General features: G+C 45.4%; 1 protein-coding gene across 2 annotated transcripts in view; it reads left to right on the forward strand.

Moving 5' to 3' along the window:
* Window positions 1-20,106, forward strand: part of MEGF11 (multiple EGF like domains 11) — a 379,901-nt gene extending 359,795 nt beyond the window's left edge. The window contains exons 17-21 of one of the 2 annotated variants that reach the window (XM_010363597.2): window positions 131-259; window positions 1,752-1,988; window positions 9,437-9,493; window positions 16,446-16,652; window positions 17,323-20,100. In XM_010363597.2, the coding sequence (XP_010361899.2) occupies window positions 131-259; window positions 1,752-1,988; window positions 9,437-9,493; window positions 16,446-16,652; window positions 17,323-17,483 (791 nt within the window). In that variant the 3' untranslated portion in view covers window positions 17,484-20,100. Of the gene's footprint in view, window positions 1-130; window positions 260-1,751; window positions 1,989-9,436; window positions 9,494-16,445; window positions 16,653-17,322 lie in introns of both variants that reach the window. The other variant, XM_010363596.2, reaches the window with a different exon arrangement.
* The last annotated feature ends 1,092 nt before the right edge of the window (window positions 20,107-21,198 follow it).

Here is a 21,198-nt window from a genome sequence, read left to right on the forward strand (position 1 = left end):
AACAGGAGCTAAGGGAATGGGCTTCACTCGGTGGGAGGCAAAACAGGCTTATTGCCATAGCTGTCTACACATGGAATGGGAGGGGTGGAGAGTGAGTGGGTCCTCTACCCTAACTCTTTGTGCCACACAGGATGTGCCCCAGGAACCTTTGGCTATGGGTGTCAGCAGCTATGTGAGTGCATGAACAACTCCACCTGTGACCATGTCACCGGCACCTGTTACTGCAGCCCTGGCTTCAAAGGAATCAGGTGTGACCAAGGTAATACACAGGTGGCAGAGCCCCTGGGCTCTGTGGAAAGGGCCTCATGGAGGTTCTAGGGAGATTCCAACTGGAACAGCTGGATTTGATGACACCTCCCTTTATTCACATTTGTGAGGACAGCAGGAATAGGGTGGGCTGCAGAGGCTCCAAGTGCTGGAGAGGCATAAGGAGCAGGCAGTCTCTCAGTCACAGCCTCCCCAGGCTTGCCCTTGGCAAGTTTCCCATGAGCCAAGCAAGGGTAGCCACAAGCTAGTACCATGGAAAGGTCACCAGACCAAGTTAGAATATCTGCCAAGTTCTAGTTCTGCCTTACCTGCTAGGTGTCCTTGGGTTGGTTATTTGATTTTGCTAGGCCCGTTACTCCACGTGCAAAGTGGGAAGAGTAGATTAATCGTCTTCCCCCATGACACAAGGTTACTCTGAAGGCTGAGGAGCCCAAAGGGGCTCAACCTGGGTTCTAGCCCTACAGTCGGACGACACCTCATAGGGCCTAAAGGGGATGGAGTCCCAAGGTCAGGCTGTGAGAATCAAGTTGAGATAGTATGAGTAAAGGACTCAGCATGGTGCCTGGCCCATAAGTGAACACTCCAATAAATGCTGGCTTTGTTATATAATGTGCTACAAACATGTTGGTTCTACATGGGGGGTGAAAATGGGCTCTCAATTATCCACATTACAGAAAAGGAGCCAAAAGACAGATTTCCGTTGCATTCTGAGGATAAATCACTGAGAACGATAATGCAGCACATTTACCTCCCTAGTGATGTTGGCCAGCTCAGTTCAGCCAGCAGCCAACAGTCAAGAAGTCCAGACACTGCGGGCCTGGCAGGACAGCGCCCTAGACTAAGCATCAGCATGGAGGGCAGGGGCAGCCCTCACATATATCACCAAGAGGGGTCCTGCGGGCAGTAAACCTGGAAATAATAGCACAGTACTTAGAGCTTTCCTTGCCAGTCTATCACTTGGTGTTCACAATGACTGGGGAGGGTGGGGCTATTGTCCCCATGTTACAAACGAGCAAAACCAGGGACTCTGAGCCACACAATTAGGAAGCAGGGAGAGGAGCTGTGTTCCATTTCTACTGACTCCACCAATTACAGGTTATGTAATCTTGGGCACATTACCTAATCTTTGGTAAATTGGTTTTTTCATCTGTGAAAGGAAAATACTAATCCCTTCACAGGGCTGCTGAAGAGTAAATGAATTAATATCTGTTAACTCATTTTTGGAACACAGTATAATAAATATTTGTTATTGTTTCACATCCTCAGTCACAATTGCTCCTTGTCATGACCCTGGGACTCCATCCCCTTTAGGGACGAAGGCACAGTGAGGGCTGGGGGTAGTCACGTAGAGACTGAGGAATCAGGCCAAGGCCAGAACCAGGTCTCCTAACATTAGAGGGGTTACGGGCATCTGAGCCCGGGCCCAGGAGACCTGAAGTGCAAGCAGGCCGGCCCCAGGCTCAGGCCCTCCCCTCTGCCCGCAGCCGCCCTCATGATGGAGGAGCTGAATCCCTACACCAAGATCAGCCCAGCACTGGGTGCAGAGCGGCACTCAGTGGGTGCTGTCACAGGCATCATGCTCCTGTTATTCCTCATTGTGGTGCTGCTGGGCCTATTTGCCTGGCATCGGCGGCGGCAGAAAGAGAAGGGCCGAGACCTGGCTCCCCGCGTCTCCTACACACCTGCCATGAGGATGACCAGCACCGATTACTCCCTCTCAGGTAAGGGCCATGCTCCTGTCCTTCCTCCTCTTCCCCTCCACACACACACACCCCAGGAATGGTTGTACCCGTAGGGTTGGCTGCTGTGGCTGGATGTAGAAGCTCAGATTCCCTAGAGTGACAGTGGGGATGGGGAGCAGGAGCCTACCTAGAAAAGGTATCTGGTGTTCCAAGAGGAAATTGTTTCCTGAGTCCCTAGCTCTGAGCAGCTATGGTTGGGAGCCTCCTCCCATTTTTTCAGAGCTTCCCTATCCTTCCCACCAACTTTCGGCCTCAGGGTCACCCACACTAACCAGTCACTTTCCTAAGCTCTCCAGGGGACCGTCTCCCCAACCTGATGCCTATACCACCTCAGGAGACTAGACCTTGGAGCCCAGTGCCCAGAGCTTATCCATTTCTGTTTCCCTGGTGAAGGCCTCAGGACAACCCTCCTTCCCAGTTCCAGTTAGAGAGGGCCCTATTAGTATAGTGGAAGGGGATAGTACCTGACTTGGGGGAGGTCTGAAAGTTTGGACAATGACCCTCTGGCAAGTGTGCCAGAGCCCAGTGCATCCACGAATGTGGTTAACAGCTCCAATAGGCATTTTATTTGGGAATCTGAGTGGGGTCAAGGTGGGGCTGCTGGGCGATATCCTTCCTTTCCCCTGAACCCTGGACTGCTGCCTTGGAAATAAGGTTTTCTGCTTCATATTTGGCTAAAAAGTAGAGGCCAAAATGCTCTGAAATTGCCCTATAGTCATGGACCATGCAAAGCTGGGCCTGTCTGGGTGGGCACAAGGTGACAGCTCTCTCCAACTGGCTCTATGGTACGTGGCTCATGGCTCATCTGCAGCCTCCTGCACCTTGTGCTTAGAAAACCCAAATCACTTCAGCCTATTCCTGCTAAGTGTTGCCTTCTGTATGTCCAGCTTCATGCTAGGCACTGCAGGGTAGACAGAGGCAGGCCAGTGCACACCATGCCTTCAAGGAGCTCCTGGTCTACATGCCACACTACAGCCAAAGCAGACATCCCCCACACGGGAGATTTGGGGATTTTCTTCTATGACTATACTGAGAAGGTTGGCTAGGGTTTCCTATGCCATTCCTCTGGTATTCCCTGGCCCTATGGAGAGGTTCTGGAATCCTTAGGAGGGAAGAACGGAGTCAAGAGGAGTGAGGTTCTCTTTATGAGCTCATTACCAGGATGTGACCCTAGAAGGAAGCAGGAGTCCAGCCCTAAATAGGGACTCAGAAACATGTAAGGCTATCAATAAGCCAACATGCCCCATCCAGGCTCCAGTTGATGGTGCCCTGCCCTGGCACTGGCGAGCCTATCCTGCATTCTGCCATGCTGCAGGGAGGACCAGCATAAGGGAAGAAGCAAATCAGGCTCTCCAGATTTCGGTAGGGGTAGTAGATGCCAGGAAGCTTGGGAGATGGGGTACTTGGCTGTTTGTCTTTGCAGGGCTCTCTAAAGGTTCCCAGCCCAAGCATTAGTACTGGGGGTATCTCATACCAGCAGCAGGGGTATGATGGTATGTGGCACCTTGTTCTCTTCCCAGATTTGTCTCAAAGTAGCAGCCATGCCCACTGCTTTTCCAATTCCAGCTACCACGCACTGGCATGTGGGGGGCCTGCCACCAGCCAGGCCAGCACTCTGGACAGGAACAGCCCCACCAAGGTACCGGGCCCCTGATTCCCCAGCCCCTACTCACTGCCCTCTCATTTAACCCTCACCTCTGCCCAGGAAGGAACTGCATCCCCCACATGGAGGGTCCATGTAAAACTGACCACCAATACATGAAAAGCAACCCTGTGATCCATGGTACATGTAAACACTCTGTGAAGCATGTAATGGAGCCAGCATGTTATGTGGAGCCAAGTGCTGTGTAACCAACCCACAGCATCACTCACTATAACATATACCCCTGCACCCTGTAACCAACTGGTACCAAGTCATGTAATCACATATTAGCTTTATCACCTATAATCACGTAGACACTTTTGCCACATGTCAGCATGTAATCAAAACACCAGACCACCTTGTGGGCCAGGCGCGGTGACTCACGCCTGTATTCCCAGCTACTGGAGGCTGAGGCAAGAGGAATGCTTGAACCCAGGAGGTGGAGGCTGCTGTGAGCTGAGATCGTGCCATTGCACTCCAGCCTGACGACAGAGCAAGACTCCATTTCAAAAAAAAAAAAAAAGAAAAAGAAAAAAACTAGACCACCTATCACAAATCACTGCAGTACGCTACCAACACAATGTGTGCAACTGGCATATTACAGAGTAACTACTGTTATTCAGATAACTACCTAACAATGGGAACATAACCATGTCATCAGTACCCACTCATAACCATTTGTTGCAATCTGAATCAACACAAGGGATGTGGAACCCAAACTTCAGCCACAGCCAGTGTTCTTTGGACAGTGAGTTCTGTAGGTCTTCATGGCAGGTGTGCACCCTTCTGGACAGGACCTTCCCTGACAGCTTCCAGCATAACCCTGGCTGTTGGCAAGATGTCCTCTTATACTCACAGGCCCTTGGGCAAGGATGTCTCCGCACCTATGTGTAGATAATACATAAAGGAGCTCCCTTAATGTGCCCAGACTCACACCAGGCAGAGTGGGAAACAAGAAGTGAGGATGAACAGCCCCCGAGGACAGGTCTGAGAGGCTCATGCTGCATACCTCTGGATACCCACCTGTGCCTGTGCCCATAGACACAGAACAGTGGGGAGCAGGGCCATGGTGGGAGTGGGAATTTTAGGACTCCTAGCTTCCCATAATACCCATTCAGGGACAAAAGCATGGCTTTCACTGTCCAGAGCTATGCCCTAGAGATCTACGAGTCCTTTCTTCCCTGTCCCATGGAGAATGACCATCGGCCTACAGACCTGGTCCAGCAACAGTAACATAGATATACAGCCTCAAGGGCAACCACTATCAAGCCAACACCCCAAGACCACTCTCAGCCTCCACCCTCTTTTGGTAAGGGGCTGGAATTACTGCAGAGTAGCCAACTTGGTGACCCTCTGGGTCACCTCAACCGAGGGGCCCAGAGTGGTTCTATGTGGTTAAGGACCCCTCAGTCTAACAGATAGGGCATCTGCAGCAGAGACAGGCAGCTGTGACGACATGGAAAGGACATGGCACTGGGAGCTGAGACCTGAGTTCCAGTCAGCTTTGTCACTGACTCCTTGTGTGTTCACAAGCAAAGCACGTAAGTCAGGACTCAGGTCGCCATCTGTAAAATGAGGATAACCATCCTTGCCTCATATGAAGGGCAGCTGTGAAAATGCAGAGAAAGGAAAGATGACAACATAAACCTCAAGATACTCTGTTCTGAAGCTTTCCTTTGGTCACAGAAAAAGGAAAATCTCACATTCAGCCCTTATCAGGATCAGGTGGCAGAGGTAACAGTGACATTGCAGGCAGCCTCAAGACTTCCCTCTGTGCTGGAGATGGCCTCATGGTGCAGCTGAGACATCACCAGAGGCCCCTCTCCTAAAGCTAAGCCCCACCCCCCAGCTAATCTGCTTCCTCTGTCAGGACCAGCTTGGCTCAAGCTACCCCAGGAGGCGTGGGAACCCTACAACTTCAGTCCAACACCTGGGGTGGGGTATGTTCTGTTCCCACTGGCATCAACCACACCATGGTGGCCTGTCATGGAACACCTAGCTCGCCCTTTCTTTCAATGGCCTAGGACCCGGGTGGGTCAGGATTATCACAGGGTGCGTGCACTGAAGCTACGCAAAGTGAAGATTGGGGAGGGGTACCTGGGGCACTATATATTAACTGGCTCTCCTACTCTCCAAACAGCTCAGTAACAAGTCCCTTGACAGAGACACAGCAGGCTGGACCCCCTACAGCTATGTGAACGTGTTAGGTCAGTAGTGGTTTGAGTCTGGTCCCCACCATCATGTCCCACCCTATTCTTCTTCCATATTGAGAGGGACCCAGCCTGAAGGGAAAGGGTTATGAGTCCTGAACATGGTTTCCCCGAGGGGAGAAATTTTGGCTCTCACAAGCAGATGAAGCCCAAGAATCCCTTTCCAGTACTATATTAGGGCTAAGTCCCTGCTATGACCCAGGGACCACAAGAGAGAAAACCAGGACCAGGATGTAGGGAATCTGGATGGAAGCAAAAGACACTCACCATCTGGACAGGAACCTCTGCCTGACCCAGGCCCTACCAAGGCACTCCTTTCAAGGGCTTCTTTCCCCTGCCTCCTCCCTGGTGGAGGAGTACTAATTCCTGCAGAGGGAGGGAGGGAAGAACGGAGGGAGGGAGGGAGAGGGGAAACAAGGCAGATGACCTTGGCTCTAACAGAGCCCCTGGCCCTGGCCCCTCTGGATGCTATACACAGGGGCCCCCCAAGTCCTCCCAGCCTGCCTCACCCTGACCGTGGCCCACTTGTGTACTTCCTACCCTCTTCCCTGCCATACCAGGGCCCTGGGAATAATGGCTCCTCCCTGTCATTCCTCTCACTAGACTCCCATTTCCAGATCAGTGCCCTGGAGGCCAGGTACCCGCCCGAGGACTTCTACATTGAACTTAGACACCTCAGCCACCCCGCTGAGCCACACTCACCAGGTCAGACCCCAGCCCTACCCTCCACCCCCTCATGCCAGACCAGACCCAGCACCTGCCCTAATCCCCATCCCTGCACCTTGACCTCCACCCCATGGTCCCATGGGGCTTAAAACTCTCCCTTTTAAGCCCTCTTCCCTCCTAACATGTCTACCAGCTCAATCCCCTATCTAAAGATGGAAACCTGTCTGGATCTTCCCTATCACCCATTCTGTTCCCACAGTGAATGGTGGATGTGGACAAATGGGCTACTTAGGGTGGAGAAGATACAACAAAACTGCCCTCCCTACAGGCCACAAAATACAACCCAACATCACTCAAAAATGACTTGGGGATGGTGACATCTTTGGGGTTCTTTGGGCCCTGTTGGAGTGGATAACAGGGAGTTAGCTCTCTGGCTAATAAAGTCCAATGTTTCCCAGAGACTCCAGAAACCCCAGTGGCCCAAGCCAAGCTTTCTCAGATCACAGGGTAGGGTTGTCAAACAGGGATCTGCAGAGGCTGGGGCAGGATGTATCAACCAACATCATCTGTACTCATGTACTGAGTACAGCCTGGGCTGAAACCTGGTGGCCTGGGAGAGACACACACACAAGACTTGGAAAGTTAGCTCTGAGATGGGAACATGTGGGTAGGAGTTACATAAGGTATCATAGGAATAAGCGCAATGAATGAACAGAGAATGTGGCCTCCCTACAAAATGGCTCCTCTGGGGCACACTGGGGCAGGGCCTTGGTACACTGGACAACTCTAGGCCTGACCTCAGGCTCTAGGTGGCTTCTAGAACTCTAAGGAAACTGAGTTGCTCTACCAACCCCTGCAGGTCCCTGGGTCCAGTAACATGAGGAAGGGTGAAGGTTCTGAATTCATCTGCCCACTGAGCAGGCATGGGCTGCATGGACCCTGGGCCTATACTCAGGAGGCTGTATTCTTAGCTGTGGGTCCCCTGGATAGTATCCAGGGCATTTAATAACCCCACCAACTACAATCTCTCCCACTCCCCCAACATATATACACACACAGCCCCACCACCACCACGCTGTATCTCTTTCCACAAGGGAGCATCCTCTGAGCTAGGCCAGATTTCTCCCTGCTTTACAGATCTCACTCTTCAACTAGTGTAACCAGAGCACCATGCGCTGGCATTTGTCTTACACCCAGGCAGGCTGGTGTCCAATGCAAGAGAATACTTGGAGAGATGTAGCTGTAACTGTAACTCAGCTTCTCACTTGCTGGTGTGGTTTTGGACAAGTCACTGCTGCTCTTTGGGCCTGTTCCCTGTTCTGTAAAAAGGAAAAGTTAATGCCCTATAAAGTATAAAGTGCTGAACTAATGCCAGCATATAGGCAGTTGCAGTCATGATTCTGAAGGACACAGGTACCTATACACCTTTCAGAAAAAATTTGAGGCCGGGTGAGGTGGCTCACACCTGTAATCCCAGCACTTTGGGAGGCTGAGGTAGTCAGATCACGTGAGGTCAGAAGTTCAAGACCAGCCTGGCCAACATGGTGAAACCCCATCTGTTAAAAATACAAAAAAATTAGCTGGGAGTGGTGGCGCAAGCCTGTAGTCCCAGCTATACTCAGGAGGCTGAGACAGGAGAATCGACTGAACCTGGAAAGTGGAGGTTGCAGTGAGCGGAGATTGCGCCACTGCACTCCAGCCTGGGTGACACAGCGAGACCCCGTCTCAGAAAAGAAAAAAAGAAAAATAGCAAACTTGAAAGAAAAACTTAGGCCTGGTTCTGCTGTATCTCTCAGTAATCTGTGGAAGGTAGGCAGATAGGAGTAGACTCTTTCAAATTCAACACGGGAACTCTATGTAGAGGAGCTATAGGGAGGCATCTAAATAGCAACAGGATGAGAAACTGGGAAGAGTCACAGAATGTCAAACTGTGTTTTAGTAAGTACTTGCTGCAGGCCTCGCTTGGTACTGTGTCCTCGGTTCAAAGCTGGAAGAAAAAATTGCTCTGACTTTGAGCCAGAGTCATTACTGTCCCAACCTAGAAATGCCAAACAATTTCTTTTCTGGGATCACCAGTAGCAAAGAACCCAAGCTTAGTCCCTGAAGCCTCTGGCTGAGGCTCAGCGCCATCATGCGTTGTTGGAGCTTAGGAAAAAACTGACAGCCAAAAGGTAGAAAGAAATCCTTGGGGCTGAAAACACTGGTAATACTTTTCAAAAACAACTCTACATTATGTGCAAATTGTCCACCCCAAAAAATGAGTAACTAAGAGAACTGGCTATGGGAGGGAATGTCTGTACATCCTACAAAGATGACTAATCAAGAACCTCAGCCACCTGTCTCCCTCTTTCTCTCTGGCTCCCCTCAGATAAGCCTTGGATCCAGGAGAGGACAGACAGGACCAGAGCTGAGAGGTGATAAATACTGTCTTCAAACCCATGCCAAATTCCAACAGAACTATGATTTGTAATGTCTTACAACTTTCCCTCAAGCTAAGAACTGGTTCTGCTTCATTCCTTATCCTATACCCTTGGAGCCTGGAGTTTCACCTGCAGGGAATGCAGGTGGCATCAGAACGGCCTTTTATTACTTTCTGAAAGACATCCCCCTAGGGTGAAGGTTAAAGGGAAGGAGTGCTGAATATGCCAGGGGTCGCTGTAGTTCACCTTAATGCTTATGAGCCTTTTAAGAATTCCTATAATCAAAACAATTTCAGGTGGATTAAACTCAGAATCATTTATCAAAATAATTTCAGGTAGATTAAACCCAGAATCATTTTCTAGCAATAAACAACTATTTATTTTCTGGGTAGGGGAGAAAGCAGGGAAAAGCAAGAAAAAAGAACAAACACAAGCAGTCTAAGTAAACCTCACCCCCATATTTTCTTGCCTTACGTTATTTTTACACAGGTGCTTGTGGAATGGATAGACGTCAGAACACATACATTATGGACAAAGGCTTCAAAGGTAGAGTATCCAATCCCGATGTCTTATTACAGAGGGCTTAGCAAGATAAAGAGTGCAGATCTGAAATGGCCAGGAATTCCAATTGAGAGAAACTGCGTGTGTCTGCCCCCACAAAAGGTCAAAAGACCACAGGGCCTGGGGCTGCTGGGTAGCTGTGCCCAGGAGGAGCAATCAATCATCATAATAATGAATTCATCTTTCGAGTTCAGTTGCACCTGCTTAGCAAATGCTTGTGGGTTTTTTATAGATGCCAACTAAATGTCTTCGGAAATGTAAAGCGTCATTATCCAACCAATTAGTACGAGTTAAATTGATTATAAAATCTGAAATAAAGTTGATCTACCTGCCCCAGAGGCCTCCTGTCGTTGCACTAGCAAGGAATGCCACCCTGCACCTGCTGGCTTTCTGGGGGCACAAGGAATGAAAATGATATGCAGTGTTAATATTGTATGGCACTCCAACCTCAAGAGATCTCTGCCTCCAAGAGCAGAGAAGCCAAGACAAATCCCTAACACATGGGAACTGCAAGTTGGATCATCCCTCTAGGAAGTCTACAGGTGAAGCCAAAGATGAAAGGTCAGGTCCTGCCCTAGGTTTAAATGCCAGAATGTGTGAAATAGGGGGCTTTGGAACTCTGTTACTTGCCACTCTGTTGCTTATTAACTGTGACCTTAGACTGTGAGCTCTCCAAGGCTGTTTCCTCATCTGCAAAGTTGGGATAATTTTGCCTGTCCTATTGTCTAACGCCTGTCCCATTGTCTGACAAGGTTATCATGAGTAACCAATAAAATCACAGATGGGAAGTGTTTTTGCATACTGTAAAGGTGGTAGTAATGTAATGGGGCTATTCTTTTGTCTCGGAGGTCTATTTAAAACAGCTTAAGGCCAGGCACAGTGGCTCACACCTGTGATCTCAGCACTTTGAAAGGTCGAGGTGGGCAGATCACTTGAGGTCAGGAGTTCAAGACCAGCCTGGCTAACATGGCAAAACCCTGTCTCTACTAAACATACAAAAATTAGTTGGGCATGGTAGCATACACCTGTAATCCCAGCTACTTGGGAGGCTGAGGCACAAGAATTGCTTGAACCCGGGAGGCAAAGGTTGCAGTGAACCAAGATCGCGCCACTGCACTCCAGCCTAGGTGACAGAGCAAGACTCTGTCTCAAAAAAAAAAAAAAGAGCTTAAGCCAAACTGAGATATGACAGCAAAGGTCCCAATGCATATCCTAAATCTAACAGTGTACCAGAATCACCTGGAAAGCTTGTTAAAAATACAGATGTTCACGCCCCATCTCCTCAAAACTCTGATGCAGATCTAGAGTGGGGCCCTGGAATCTGCATGTATGAAGAGCACCCTCAAGGTATCCTTATGTAGCTTATTCCCCAAACACTGGTCTAGACTGACCCAGATGTCCCTGATTACTGTTCTAGTCTTTCGGACCTAGCTTTACATACACCAAGACACAACCATTCCCTAACCAAGAACAGTTAGTCATCTACAGTCCTTTTGGGGAGATGGTTATTAGATGTGGGGTGAGCTCAGGGTAGGGGGTGGTGGTGAGTACTGCGTTCTGAACAAGAGGGTGAGTCACTATCAGCCTTTGTTAGGATATGCACAGCCTAAGAGAACTGTCTGAGGACAAAAGGTCATCCCCAGTCTCCCAGCCAGCCAACAGACATTATTCCCTTGGAAGCATTATTTTGGCAATTTTCTGTGTTTTGACTTAAACCATCCAAATGAAGAATAGTAGGTAAGGCCTAAAACAAAAAACGGTTCTACTATTTCATGACTATGACCTGGCACCTCAGTTTCTTTCTCTAAAAGGTATGGGGATTGAGCAGAAAGATCTCTAAGGGCCTTTCTAGCTCAAGACCACGCATGAATCAAGCGTGAATAAACTCAGGCCCAGAAACCCCAATAACACACAACTTTCCTATGCACTGTGTTGTCCTGTACATTGTGATTAGGGTGGTTACTTTCAAATTCGCATATACAACAAAGCTCAAAGCTTACTTTCAAATTCACATGTAAAACAAAGCTCAGGAAAGCAGTGTCTCTGCCTCAGCATACATTTCATTCCTATTTCGTAGAATCGTAAATCTGACCTCTGAGTGCAGGGGAGGACTCAGCAGGCAGCCAGCCAGATTTTATTTTACCACTCTGGCTACAATCATCCTTTAAAGAGAAAAGAGAGCTATGTAAGCAAATGTACCCGCAGGTGTTGGGGACCAACACATCAGAATAAGAACTGAAAAAAAGGAAAATACAATGTCACAGTTCAGAACTTTACAGCAATACTTACCAAAACATGGAAGAAATCCCACTAATTGGCTAACGCCCCCCAAATAAACATTTAATAAGTTAGTCTGTAGCACAAATGAAACTAGCTCCTGAAACTATTGGGGCAAACCAAATCAGAACTACTAAGAATTAAGAGTCTCAGTGTTCTCTGAACTCAGTGGGGGAAAAAGCCCTAGCCTGGGAGTTAAGGAATGTGGGTTGTAGTCCTAGTTCTTGCTGTGTGGTGCTGACTAGGTCACAGCACTGTTTTCTGGGTCTTGGTTTCTTCCACTATAAAACAATGGGGTTGTACTAGCAGCATCTCTAAGGCCCTTTCAATCTCTGACATTCTAAAAGTCTTAGGTAGCCGGACATGGTGGCTCACGCCTGTAATCCCAGCACTTTGGGAGGCTGAGGTGGAAGGATCACGAGGTCAGGAGATCAAGACCATCCTGGTTAACATAGTGAAACCCCGTCTCTACTAAAAATACAAAAAATTAGCCGGGCGTGGTGGCGGGCGCCTGTAGTCCCAGCTGCTCAAGAGGCTGAGTCAGGAGAATGGCGTGAACCCAGGAGGCGGAGCTTGCAGTGAGCAGATTGCACCACTGCACTCCAGCCTGGGCGACAGAGCGAGACTGAGACTCCGTCTCAAATAAATAAATAAAATAAAAGCCTTAGTCAATGCCTGCCCTTTCCCTTGTTACTTACTGAAGAACTCTACTCGCTGTCATCCTGGAGGTTCAGTGAGACCACTTACACTGCTCAACACCCTTCTATTTCCCCTTCTCCCCCCAGCACAATGATTCTGCAACAAACTGCCTGGTGTTCAATTGTCAGCCATTTCAAACTGCTAAAGAAGAAATCCTCCCAGCTATTCTCCATGGCCTTTATGATGCTGCAATCCTTGAGCCCACTGTTGCTGCCACTTTCCCCACCTGTGTGCTCCTTGTCATCTAACTTCCAAGTTTCTCTTTGCATAAACTTGGGGCTTAGGTAATTAGGAGCCCAATGACATCCAGAAGATTATTTTTAAAGCCAGTGTTCTGACCCCCAAGACCTCCTCCCTCCTATCTCTCCATCAAGAGAAAGATGCTAATTTATGGCCCAGGAAGAGAAGAAGCAGTGTGACCTTCTATTAATAGTAGCAAGCCAAGAAGCAAGAGATGGATATTCGATGCCTGGGTTTTTCCCTAACAGTTAAGTTGAGCCTTGGTGGAGGTTAGCATGCCCCTTAAGGCAAGGTGGGCTCAGATCCCACACACAAGGTGGCCCTGGAAAGTTACTGCCTCTCTCTGGATTTGATGCTCCCTTTATAAAATGAAAACATATAGTTCATCTCAGAAGCCCCCTCTGTCTCTGATAGTGTATGACTATGTGGGGAGGTAGGAACCAGATGAGAGTAAATGCCAGGGCATTACAGGACCAAGCCGCCAATCCTGATGCGAACGACAAGCCTTGGAGGAGTGACTCCCAGAGCTTGGGTAGCCTGGGTTGATGCTTCCTCTTTCTTTGCAAAATGCCCTGAAGGGTTGGGTCTGGGGACAAGGGTAGGGCTATAAAAGGATGAGGAAGTATCTAAGAGCAGCTGGTTATTATTCCACTCACCCTGCCCTCCCCTCTCACAGGCAGGTGGATGACTCAGCTGGAGAACAAAGTGGCTTCCTGAGGTGGAGTTTCCAGCTTGCCCAGCCCTTCCCCATTCTCCAGTCCCAGTAGAGATGGGGTACGGATGAGTCCATAATTCAACACCCTTTTCTCACCACCCAGCCAACACACACTTGCATTGCTCCATCCTCTGCCCCTGTATGGAAGATACTTCTCCCTGAGCTTAGCCCCTCCCCCACGCAAACATCAACTTCTCTTTTATCCATATAGGATCATCCCCTGCTCCAAAGCCAACAATTTATTCCCCAAAACTTTAAAGTAGCCCTTACTTTTCTGATGAAAATGAGAAGAGGCACTATCAACTGGCTGAGGTTCTTTTAGGCATTGAGCTTCAAAGGCTCTCCTGCTGCTCTAACTCAGTCAGTCATGGGATATCCACAAAAAGCTTAAGCGCTTAGCCTTTTTGTCTCAGCTGGGCTTGGCCCCATAGATCAAAGACATTCCTTGTCAAGGGTAAGGTGGAGCCGCTGCAGATACAGTTTGCCTTTAGGATATGGACGGGAGCACTGGATAACAAGACATGTAGTGAAGGAAAACATCTTGATTGGTATCAAGAGAAGATGGTGTTGAGTCCTGACTCAACTACTTACTAACATTAGGAATTATATTAGCAAATTTTCTGAGCTTCAGATTCCTCATTCTAAATTAGTAATAGTCCTTTCTGCCCAGCCCTATTCATGATGTAACAAGTTTCAAATGACCTAATTGGAATGAAGACTATAAGTGCTACGTAAAGTCGTTATTCCTCGTGTGTTAGAAAATATGCAGTTGAGGCAGCTGCAATAGCCTTTCTTTAAATACTACTAGTCATCAGCTTCCAAACCAGAAGCTCTGTGCCTTATTGCCTTACTCCTTGGCTGGTGAGTTCAGAGAACCCAAAGTGGGACAGATGGGCCACGCTGGGGTTCTTGGACTTACCACCACTTCCTTGTACTAAAAAACTTAGCACCCACTAAGAGGCAAATTTATGTGGCTTGGGCAGGTCACAGTCAAGGGCCCACAGCCACTTTTCCCCATGTGAGCCTCAACCAGCATCTAGGCCTATCTAGCCTCCCTTTAGGCCATGCTGGTGCTGGCTGAGATCGTTCAGTGTCTTGCAAGGATATTTTCTCCTTCTCTCTAGAGTCATATGCTAAAGAGGCCACAATATTAAGACGTGACTAAAGCCAACATCCCTCTCTACTTCTGGGCTAAATTGTGATGGAAAGTGCTCTGAGCCTGGTTCTACAGAGTTTGCTCTGCTACTGATAAGTAGTGTGATCCTGAGGAAGTCAATTCCCACTCTAAATCTCATAAGCAATGACTTCCTCATAAGCAGTAAGAGGAGGAGAGAGATAATTATTGCTCTACCTATACCACAGAGTGTTGTAAACACTTAAAGGAACTAATGGGTGAACATATTTTTGTACAAGATTGAGGAAATACTACCCGCTGAAACAAACATCAACAGAATAGACATCTACTTTAACAGAAAAGTAAATAAATCCTCTTCCAACCAGTTGCCTTTTATGGGAAATAAGACTATTTGTGGTGGCATACATCTAGCTACTTTGTTCATATGGAGTGTTCTGGCTTTCAGGGTCCCTAGGTACATCTAAGTCATCCACTGAGTTACATTATCACTTTCACTTTTTACCATTTTCATTACTCTCACAAGTTGGAGACAGAGAGCATAAATAAATAGCAACCCAAAATGTAAACTGTGGTAGTTCTAGTGACAGATCATCCAAGAATTTCACCATCTGCTACCTTTCACAGAAATTTAGTGCTGAGACGTCTTTTAGATCACTTCTATCAACTCAAGCAACCCAGTGCTTGTGTCTAGATCCCTTGTCTAGCACAGCCTCACAGATGAAGGCCAGAGCTGCTACATTAGAGTTTACTGCTCTTTCCAGGCAAATCCTGCCTTGCTTGGGACTATGTGCAGGAGGCAGTGATCTTCCCCAAAAGGAGAATGGCATAGAGGCTGAAAGAGGGAATCCCCTTTCCTTCTGTGGCTCCCAGTCACTAAAGAACCCTTCTTCCTCCAGTGAAGCTGCAGTACCTCATTTCATATTTGGAAACCAGCCTGCATCCTTTTGTACTCTGCTATACAACTGAGAGGTGGCAGGAGAGGAAGCATGAGCTCTAGTATCAGAAAGATGCTGCTGAAATGGGTTTCAGTTAGCATTCACAAGAACAGGGTAAGCAACCCAAGAACATGTTATAGGCTTGCTAGAAAACAGGAACTTTCCAAAGGCTAGCTTAAGACTGACGTGCTTTTTACACCTCAATTACACTTCAGTCTACCCTATTCTGATCATGAGCTCCTGGAGGGCAGGGATACTGCTAAGAGTCTGCCACTTATAGCCTGTCAAATTGCTGACATCTGTGCTAAAACATGCACGCCTACTTCTTCTGAACCTAAGCTTCTCAGTCACCGAAAACAATTCAAGCCAGGTGTTGTGGCACGTACCAATAATACCAGCTACTCAGGAGGCTGAGGCGGAAGAATCACTTAAGCCCAGGAGTTTGAGACCAGCCTAGGCAACATCTCAAAAAAGAAGAATTCACAAGAATATCATCACAGAATGCACAGGCCAAGGAGTCCAAAGGCATGGATTCAAGTCTTGGCACTGACATTTACTAGCTGTGTGACTTTAGCTAAGTCACTTCATATCTCTGAGCCTTCATCTCATAAAATGCAACTATCAGCAATCCTTGCAAGAATTTACAAAAATTAAATAATACATGTCAAAGCATATTATGCATATCTTGAATTAATACCTGACTACTAAAAACAAAAATGTTCCTATCCTCCAAAAACATGTTTCTTTGGAAAAAGAACTCTGCCTACCTGGGAGAGCACTTCTCAACACATTTAATAAGTAAATCAATCTTGGATTATCCTGGCTTTTTCAGCCCTAGGATCCTGAAGGCACATAAACTCAACTACAGTCTGCTTCTGGTATTAACATGAAGACTTGTATTCTTGTTTGTCCTAAGAAATCTCTCTTGCCTTGCAGATTACATGAAAGAATCCGTGTGCAGTTCTAGTACTTGTTCCTTGAATAGCAGTGAAAACCCTTACGCCACAATTAAGGACCCACCCATCCTCACCTGCAAGCTTCCAGAAAGCAGCTATGTAGAAATGAAGTCGCCTGTGCACATGGGGTCTCCGTACACAGATGTGCCATCCTTGTCGACATCTAATAAAAATATATATGAAGTTGGTAGGTGTCTCAAATAAGTAACTTAGTGAAATCAGGGCAATAATGCAGCATTTGAAGTAAAAGCAAGCCCTCTCCACTCACCCCATCTTGACCACACATCCTTCTTTTGTTGTTTTTTAAGGTATCTCTAAGGTGAACTGTCTTTCCTAGGACTGCCCTCCCTCGCTAATGCAGGAATTATTAAGTTGGTACAAATTATTATATACCAACAAAATTATTAGTTGGTACAAATTATTGTACCAACTCTGCTTTAAAAAACACCAGGACTAATATGAAACAAATACTGGGAGTGGAAAGTGGACACGCGCGCACACACACAAACTGATTGTTGATACAAATCTCATTTTAAAAAAGAAAGCAATCAGAGACATTGACAAGTTTCTAAATCACCTTCTGCCTTCTCCCAGTTTATGTCCCTGGGCTCACTGATAAGACTTCTACCTCTAGGATATTTTAAATCCTTTGGTGTTGACAAGAGGCTTGGATTTTGACAGCACATTCACTTAGTTTTCCATCTCCTGAGCAAGCCTCAATCCTAAGCCTCATGTATTTGTCATAAATTTATAAATCCCTAGCTCCTTTCCCCAAGTTAAGCAGAACTCTATTCCTCTCCAACAAGGCAACCAAAGCTAATCTGTTCTCTGAACTCATTTTTCACTATATTTCTTAGAGCCCACAGTCAGTGTGGTCCAAGAAGGTCGCGGTCATAACTCCAGCTATATCCAGAATCCATACGACCTACCTAGGAACAGCCATATTCCTGGTCATTATGACCTCCTCCCAGTAAGACAGAGCCCTGCCAATGGGCCGTCCCAGGACAAGCAATCTTAAGAGGGATAAGCTTCTCTCTTGCAGTGTGCTCTACTGAATATTCTGACTCTCTGAAAGAAGACAATCCCTTGACTTGAAGTAATGGTACAGACTGGCTCCAGCTGCATGTTAGTTATTACGTCCACCTGGAACTAAAGAAGAGCATCCAGGTGGGACTGGGATAACTGTTCAAGGAATTGTGTTCTCAAAGGCAAATCCTATCACCCCCTCAGCCCCAAATGCCCTGGATATGATTTTTAAAACATTTTAAGACATAACTACTCATCAACATCAGCTAAATATAGCTGATACATATATATTTATCTGAAATGTGGTATTTTAAAAACATGTAGGTTTAACAAACCTTCCTAGGACAAAAAGGAGACTGGGGAGAGAAGAGGATTACTTTAAAGCACCTAAAACATATTATGTACTTTTGGTTGCTGTTATCATCAACATCTGTTTTATTACCGAAGACAATTAGTACATAGACATGAACTGTTCTTAAATAGAACAGTCTTAAAATATCTGTACATATATGTCTGGTCCATCAAATTACAACAGCCAAGATTACAGAATCTAGTTTATAGTCTAATGCTGACAACTTCCATTTTAAAAAACAAGACTTTACTGTCTTCTGCCCCGTGATAGGTTTAAATATACACACACACACATATCCAAAGTGCAGCAACAAGTCTGCAACAAGATTCCTAGGGCAGCTTTATCAAATTTTGCCAATTCAAAGTTTAAGGACATTACAAGTCAGTGCTGGCTATGTCATATCTACTTAGTCCATTCAACACCTGAATCATTCCATGTAAAACAGAGCTCTAAGATGATCCTTTAAGTAAGCAGTCACAGACTGGTTGGGATTAAGTATCCCTACAGAGGGCTAGTTGGCCGCCTCATTTTATTTGGTCAGCATCCCTTGACTCAAAAGAGTACTTGCTTCCAAGTAGTTCTTCATAAATCTTGGGATTGATGTAGTATGAAACCTAAAAGTATACAGGAAATTGGACAAATGTGGATACAGGAAATTTACATTGCTTAAAGTACATTATGCTTTTTGATGGAACTAAATGAAATGATCAAAAAAAGAATGAACTATAACCAGTTGCTGTAGCGTGATGTAAAAATGTTACTGTAAACAGCATGGGGATATGAAGTCCTTCCACCTTCTATCTTAAAACTACTACTAACTGAGCTAGCCCAATATGCATTACAATGAGCTAATGCTCCAGATCCCAGTAGTCGGATGTGTCTGTACCTTCCACTATCAACACAGATAAACTGAGGCTCCGATGAGTCCAAATGAAGTCAAATCCCAAGCCCTAAAGAGAACCTTCTCACAAGAATTAAAAACAAAAAGGGCAAACCTAGGAAGCTAATGGCTACTCCTGTACCACTCTATTCACTGGTACAGTCCAGCCAGTAAAAAACACTTCCAAAAAGATATACAGAAGAGGAACTAAATGATTACAAAGCTGGAATACTGCTACAGCAAGTATGAGAGTTCTGAAACCCTTGATAGAAATGGAAGCCTGCCATGGAACACAATACTTTGGGCAATAATCAGAAAAAGCAAAAAAATAAATAAATTGAGTACATCTCCCCTTCCCACGTCACTCAAGGCATAAGCAAATTTTACTGTTAGAGGAAAATATATAATACTTACATGAATGCTGCATGTGTGCATGGGAACAACTGATTAGCAATAGTAAATTTACTTTCCAAAAAAGCCTTATTAAAATATAAATATTAGAAAATTACTTTGTAGACCCAAGTAAATATTTCTCATACATATGTAGAAAGAAATATAGGTAAGCGGCTTACCTCAGTATTTCAGGGCAGCAAGTGTTTGTGAAGCAAGGATGAAGAAGCATGAAGATGTCAGATCAGCAAGGAGAAACTTCAACTCAATCCCAGGTTTTCTCTTCTTCCCTTATCCTGCATGTATAATAACTGCTGCCTGGCAAACTGCAAACAAGCAGCATCACTCAAGTTTCAAGTTTCACCTCTTTTGTCAACTATCCTCTGGGCAAAGGTATTCAGCAAGAGGTGGAATGGCTAGGCACTGAATCAAGAGATTTCAGTGTTACTCTGGTCAAGTTAGTTGCCCTCTCTGGGCTCCTTTTTTTTCTATGCATAAAAAAGAGGAGAAGCAGAGAGTGGGAAGACAGCTCTAACAACCCTTCAGCTCTAGCATTCCATGACTTTTTAAGGAAATGTAATACAAGTCAAACTAGGCAATACAGAGGAGAAGGGAAAGGCAGAAGGTGTGATTATGGTGACAATAGCTGCCTTCACCTATCGAAGAGTTATCAGTAAAAGACATTTCAATCTTACAAAGCAACTGTTAGAAACTTCTAACACCATCACAAATAGGTTCATGGTCAGCCTAAACATGTGCACTGTGCATTTTATGGGTGACTTTGAAAGATCTCAATTATTTTTCAGAAACTAAATTTTCAGACAAATATGTGTACAATTAAAATGAATGAAAGAAAAACCATTATTGTACAGTAGTATTAATGAGACTGTGAAATGGCAATACTTTTTTAAATCACAGATTTGTAATATATATGTTCACTGTGCAGAGGGATTGTACCTTGTACAAAATAAAACAAATTTCTCAAACTAATTTAACAAGAATGCATACTGTTATGTTGCAAATGGAAAACATGTTTATAATCTATACCTTAAGTTTAAGGGTAGAACTAACCTACATCCTGCTTGGGCACTTTAAACAGCCAGAAGAATGAAAATTATTCTAGTAGATGCTTGAAAATAAGTGAAAAATTTGTATGAAATTTTTGACAGAGGAGTCTCTTTCTTTAAAATAATAAATATGAGCACCATATTTTTATTCATGTTAAAAAGTTATTTTAAAATCTCATATACATTCAGTATACTAAAATTAGAGGGTTTCTCAGCTTTCACAAATATTTGGATTCAAAGACAACTATTACAGTTTGTGCTCAGCCCCAGAGGCACAAAGGTACTTATATGGAATGAATAAGGGCCAGTGTAAGGGCCACTTAATTTCTATAAATGCAATGAACAGCTTTCTACTAGTAGAAGTTATCATCCAGTAGAGTTACTATGGGTATATCTGTTTTACCAACTTTAAAGACATAAACTTGTGATCAAACTGGTAAAGAAGCAACAGGGTTTTTAATAAAATACAGATGCTAAAATATAGCTTACTGAGTTCATTAAGTTTAAAATTCCTCCTTCATAGTTCCAAAGGTTTGTATATAATCCTCATATGTATATAACCCTCATATTCTGAAGACCCATTCAGAAGAGATTACTAATAGGCAATTCTCAAGAGCTGTAAGTTGACATCTCAGTTAAAGACAAAACATAATCAAGAGTTTTAAGACTAAAAAAGATATTTACTGACAGTAGTATAAGATTATGCACCACAAATCTCAGAATATTACTCAGTACTATGAATGATAACTAATGGCCAATTGCTTCAAGTTGTGCACTCAGGAATGACATATTAGCCATTCATTTAACCAGAGGGAAGAAAGAAGAGGCCCATTTAATCAATATGCAGCAACAGGAAATGGAAAATCTTTCTATGAAGGAATGGATACATAGGGGGTTCATTGTACTTTTATACTTTCGTATAATTATATATAAGTATATATTTATATAACTGTAATATATAATTCTGTATAATTTTAATAAAAACTTTAAAATTTGAATAGCAATTCTCATAGCTCCC

The sequence above is a fragment of the Rhinopithecus roxellana genome, chromosome 5 (assembly GCF_007565055.1).
Source record: "Rhinopithecus roxellana isolate Shanxi Qingling chromosome 5, ASM756505v1, whole genome shotgun sequence".
Classification (NCBI taxonomy): domain Eukaryota; kingdom Metazoa; phylum Chordata; class Mammalia; order Primates; family Cercopithecidae; genus Rhinopithecus; species Rhinopithecus roxellana.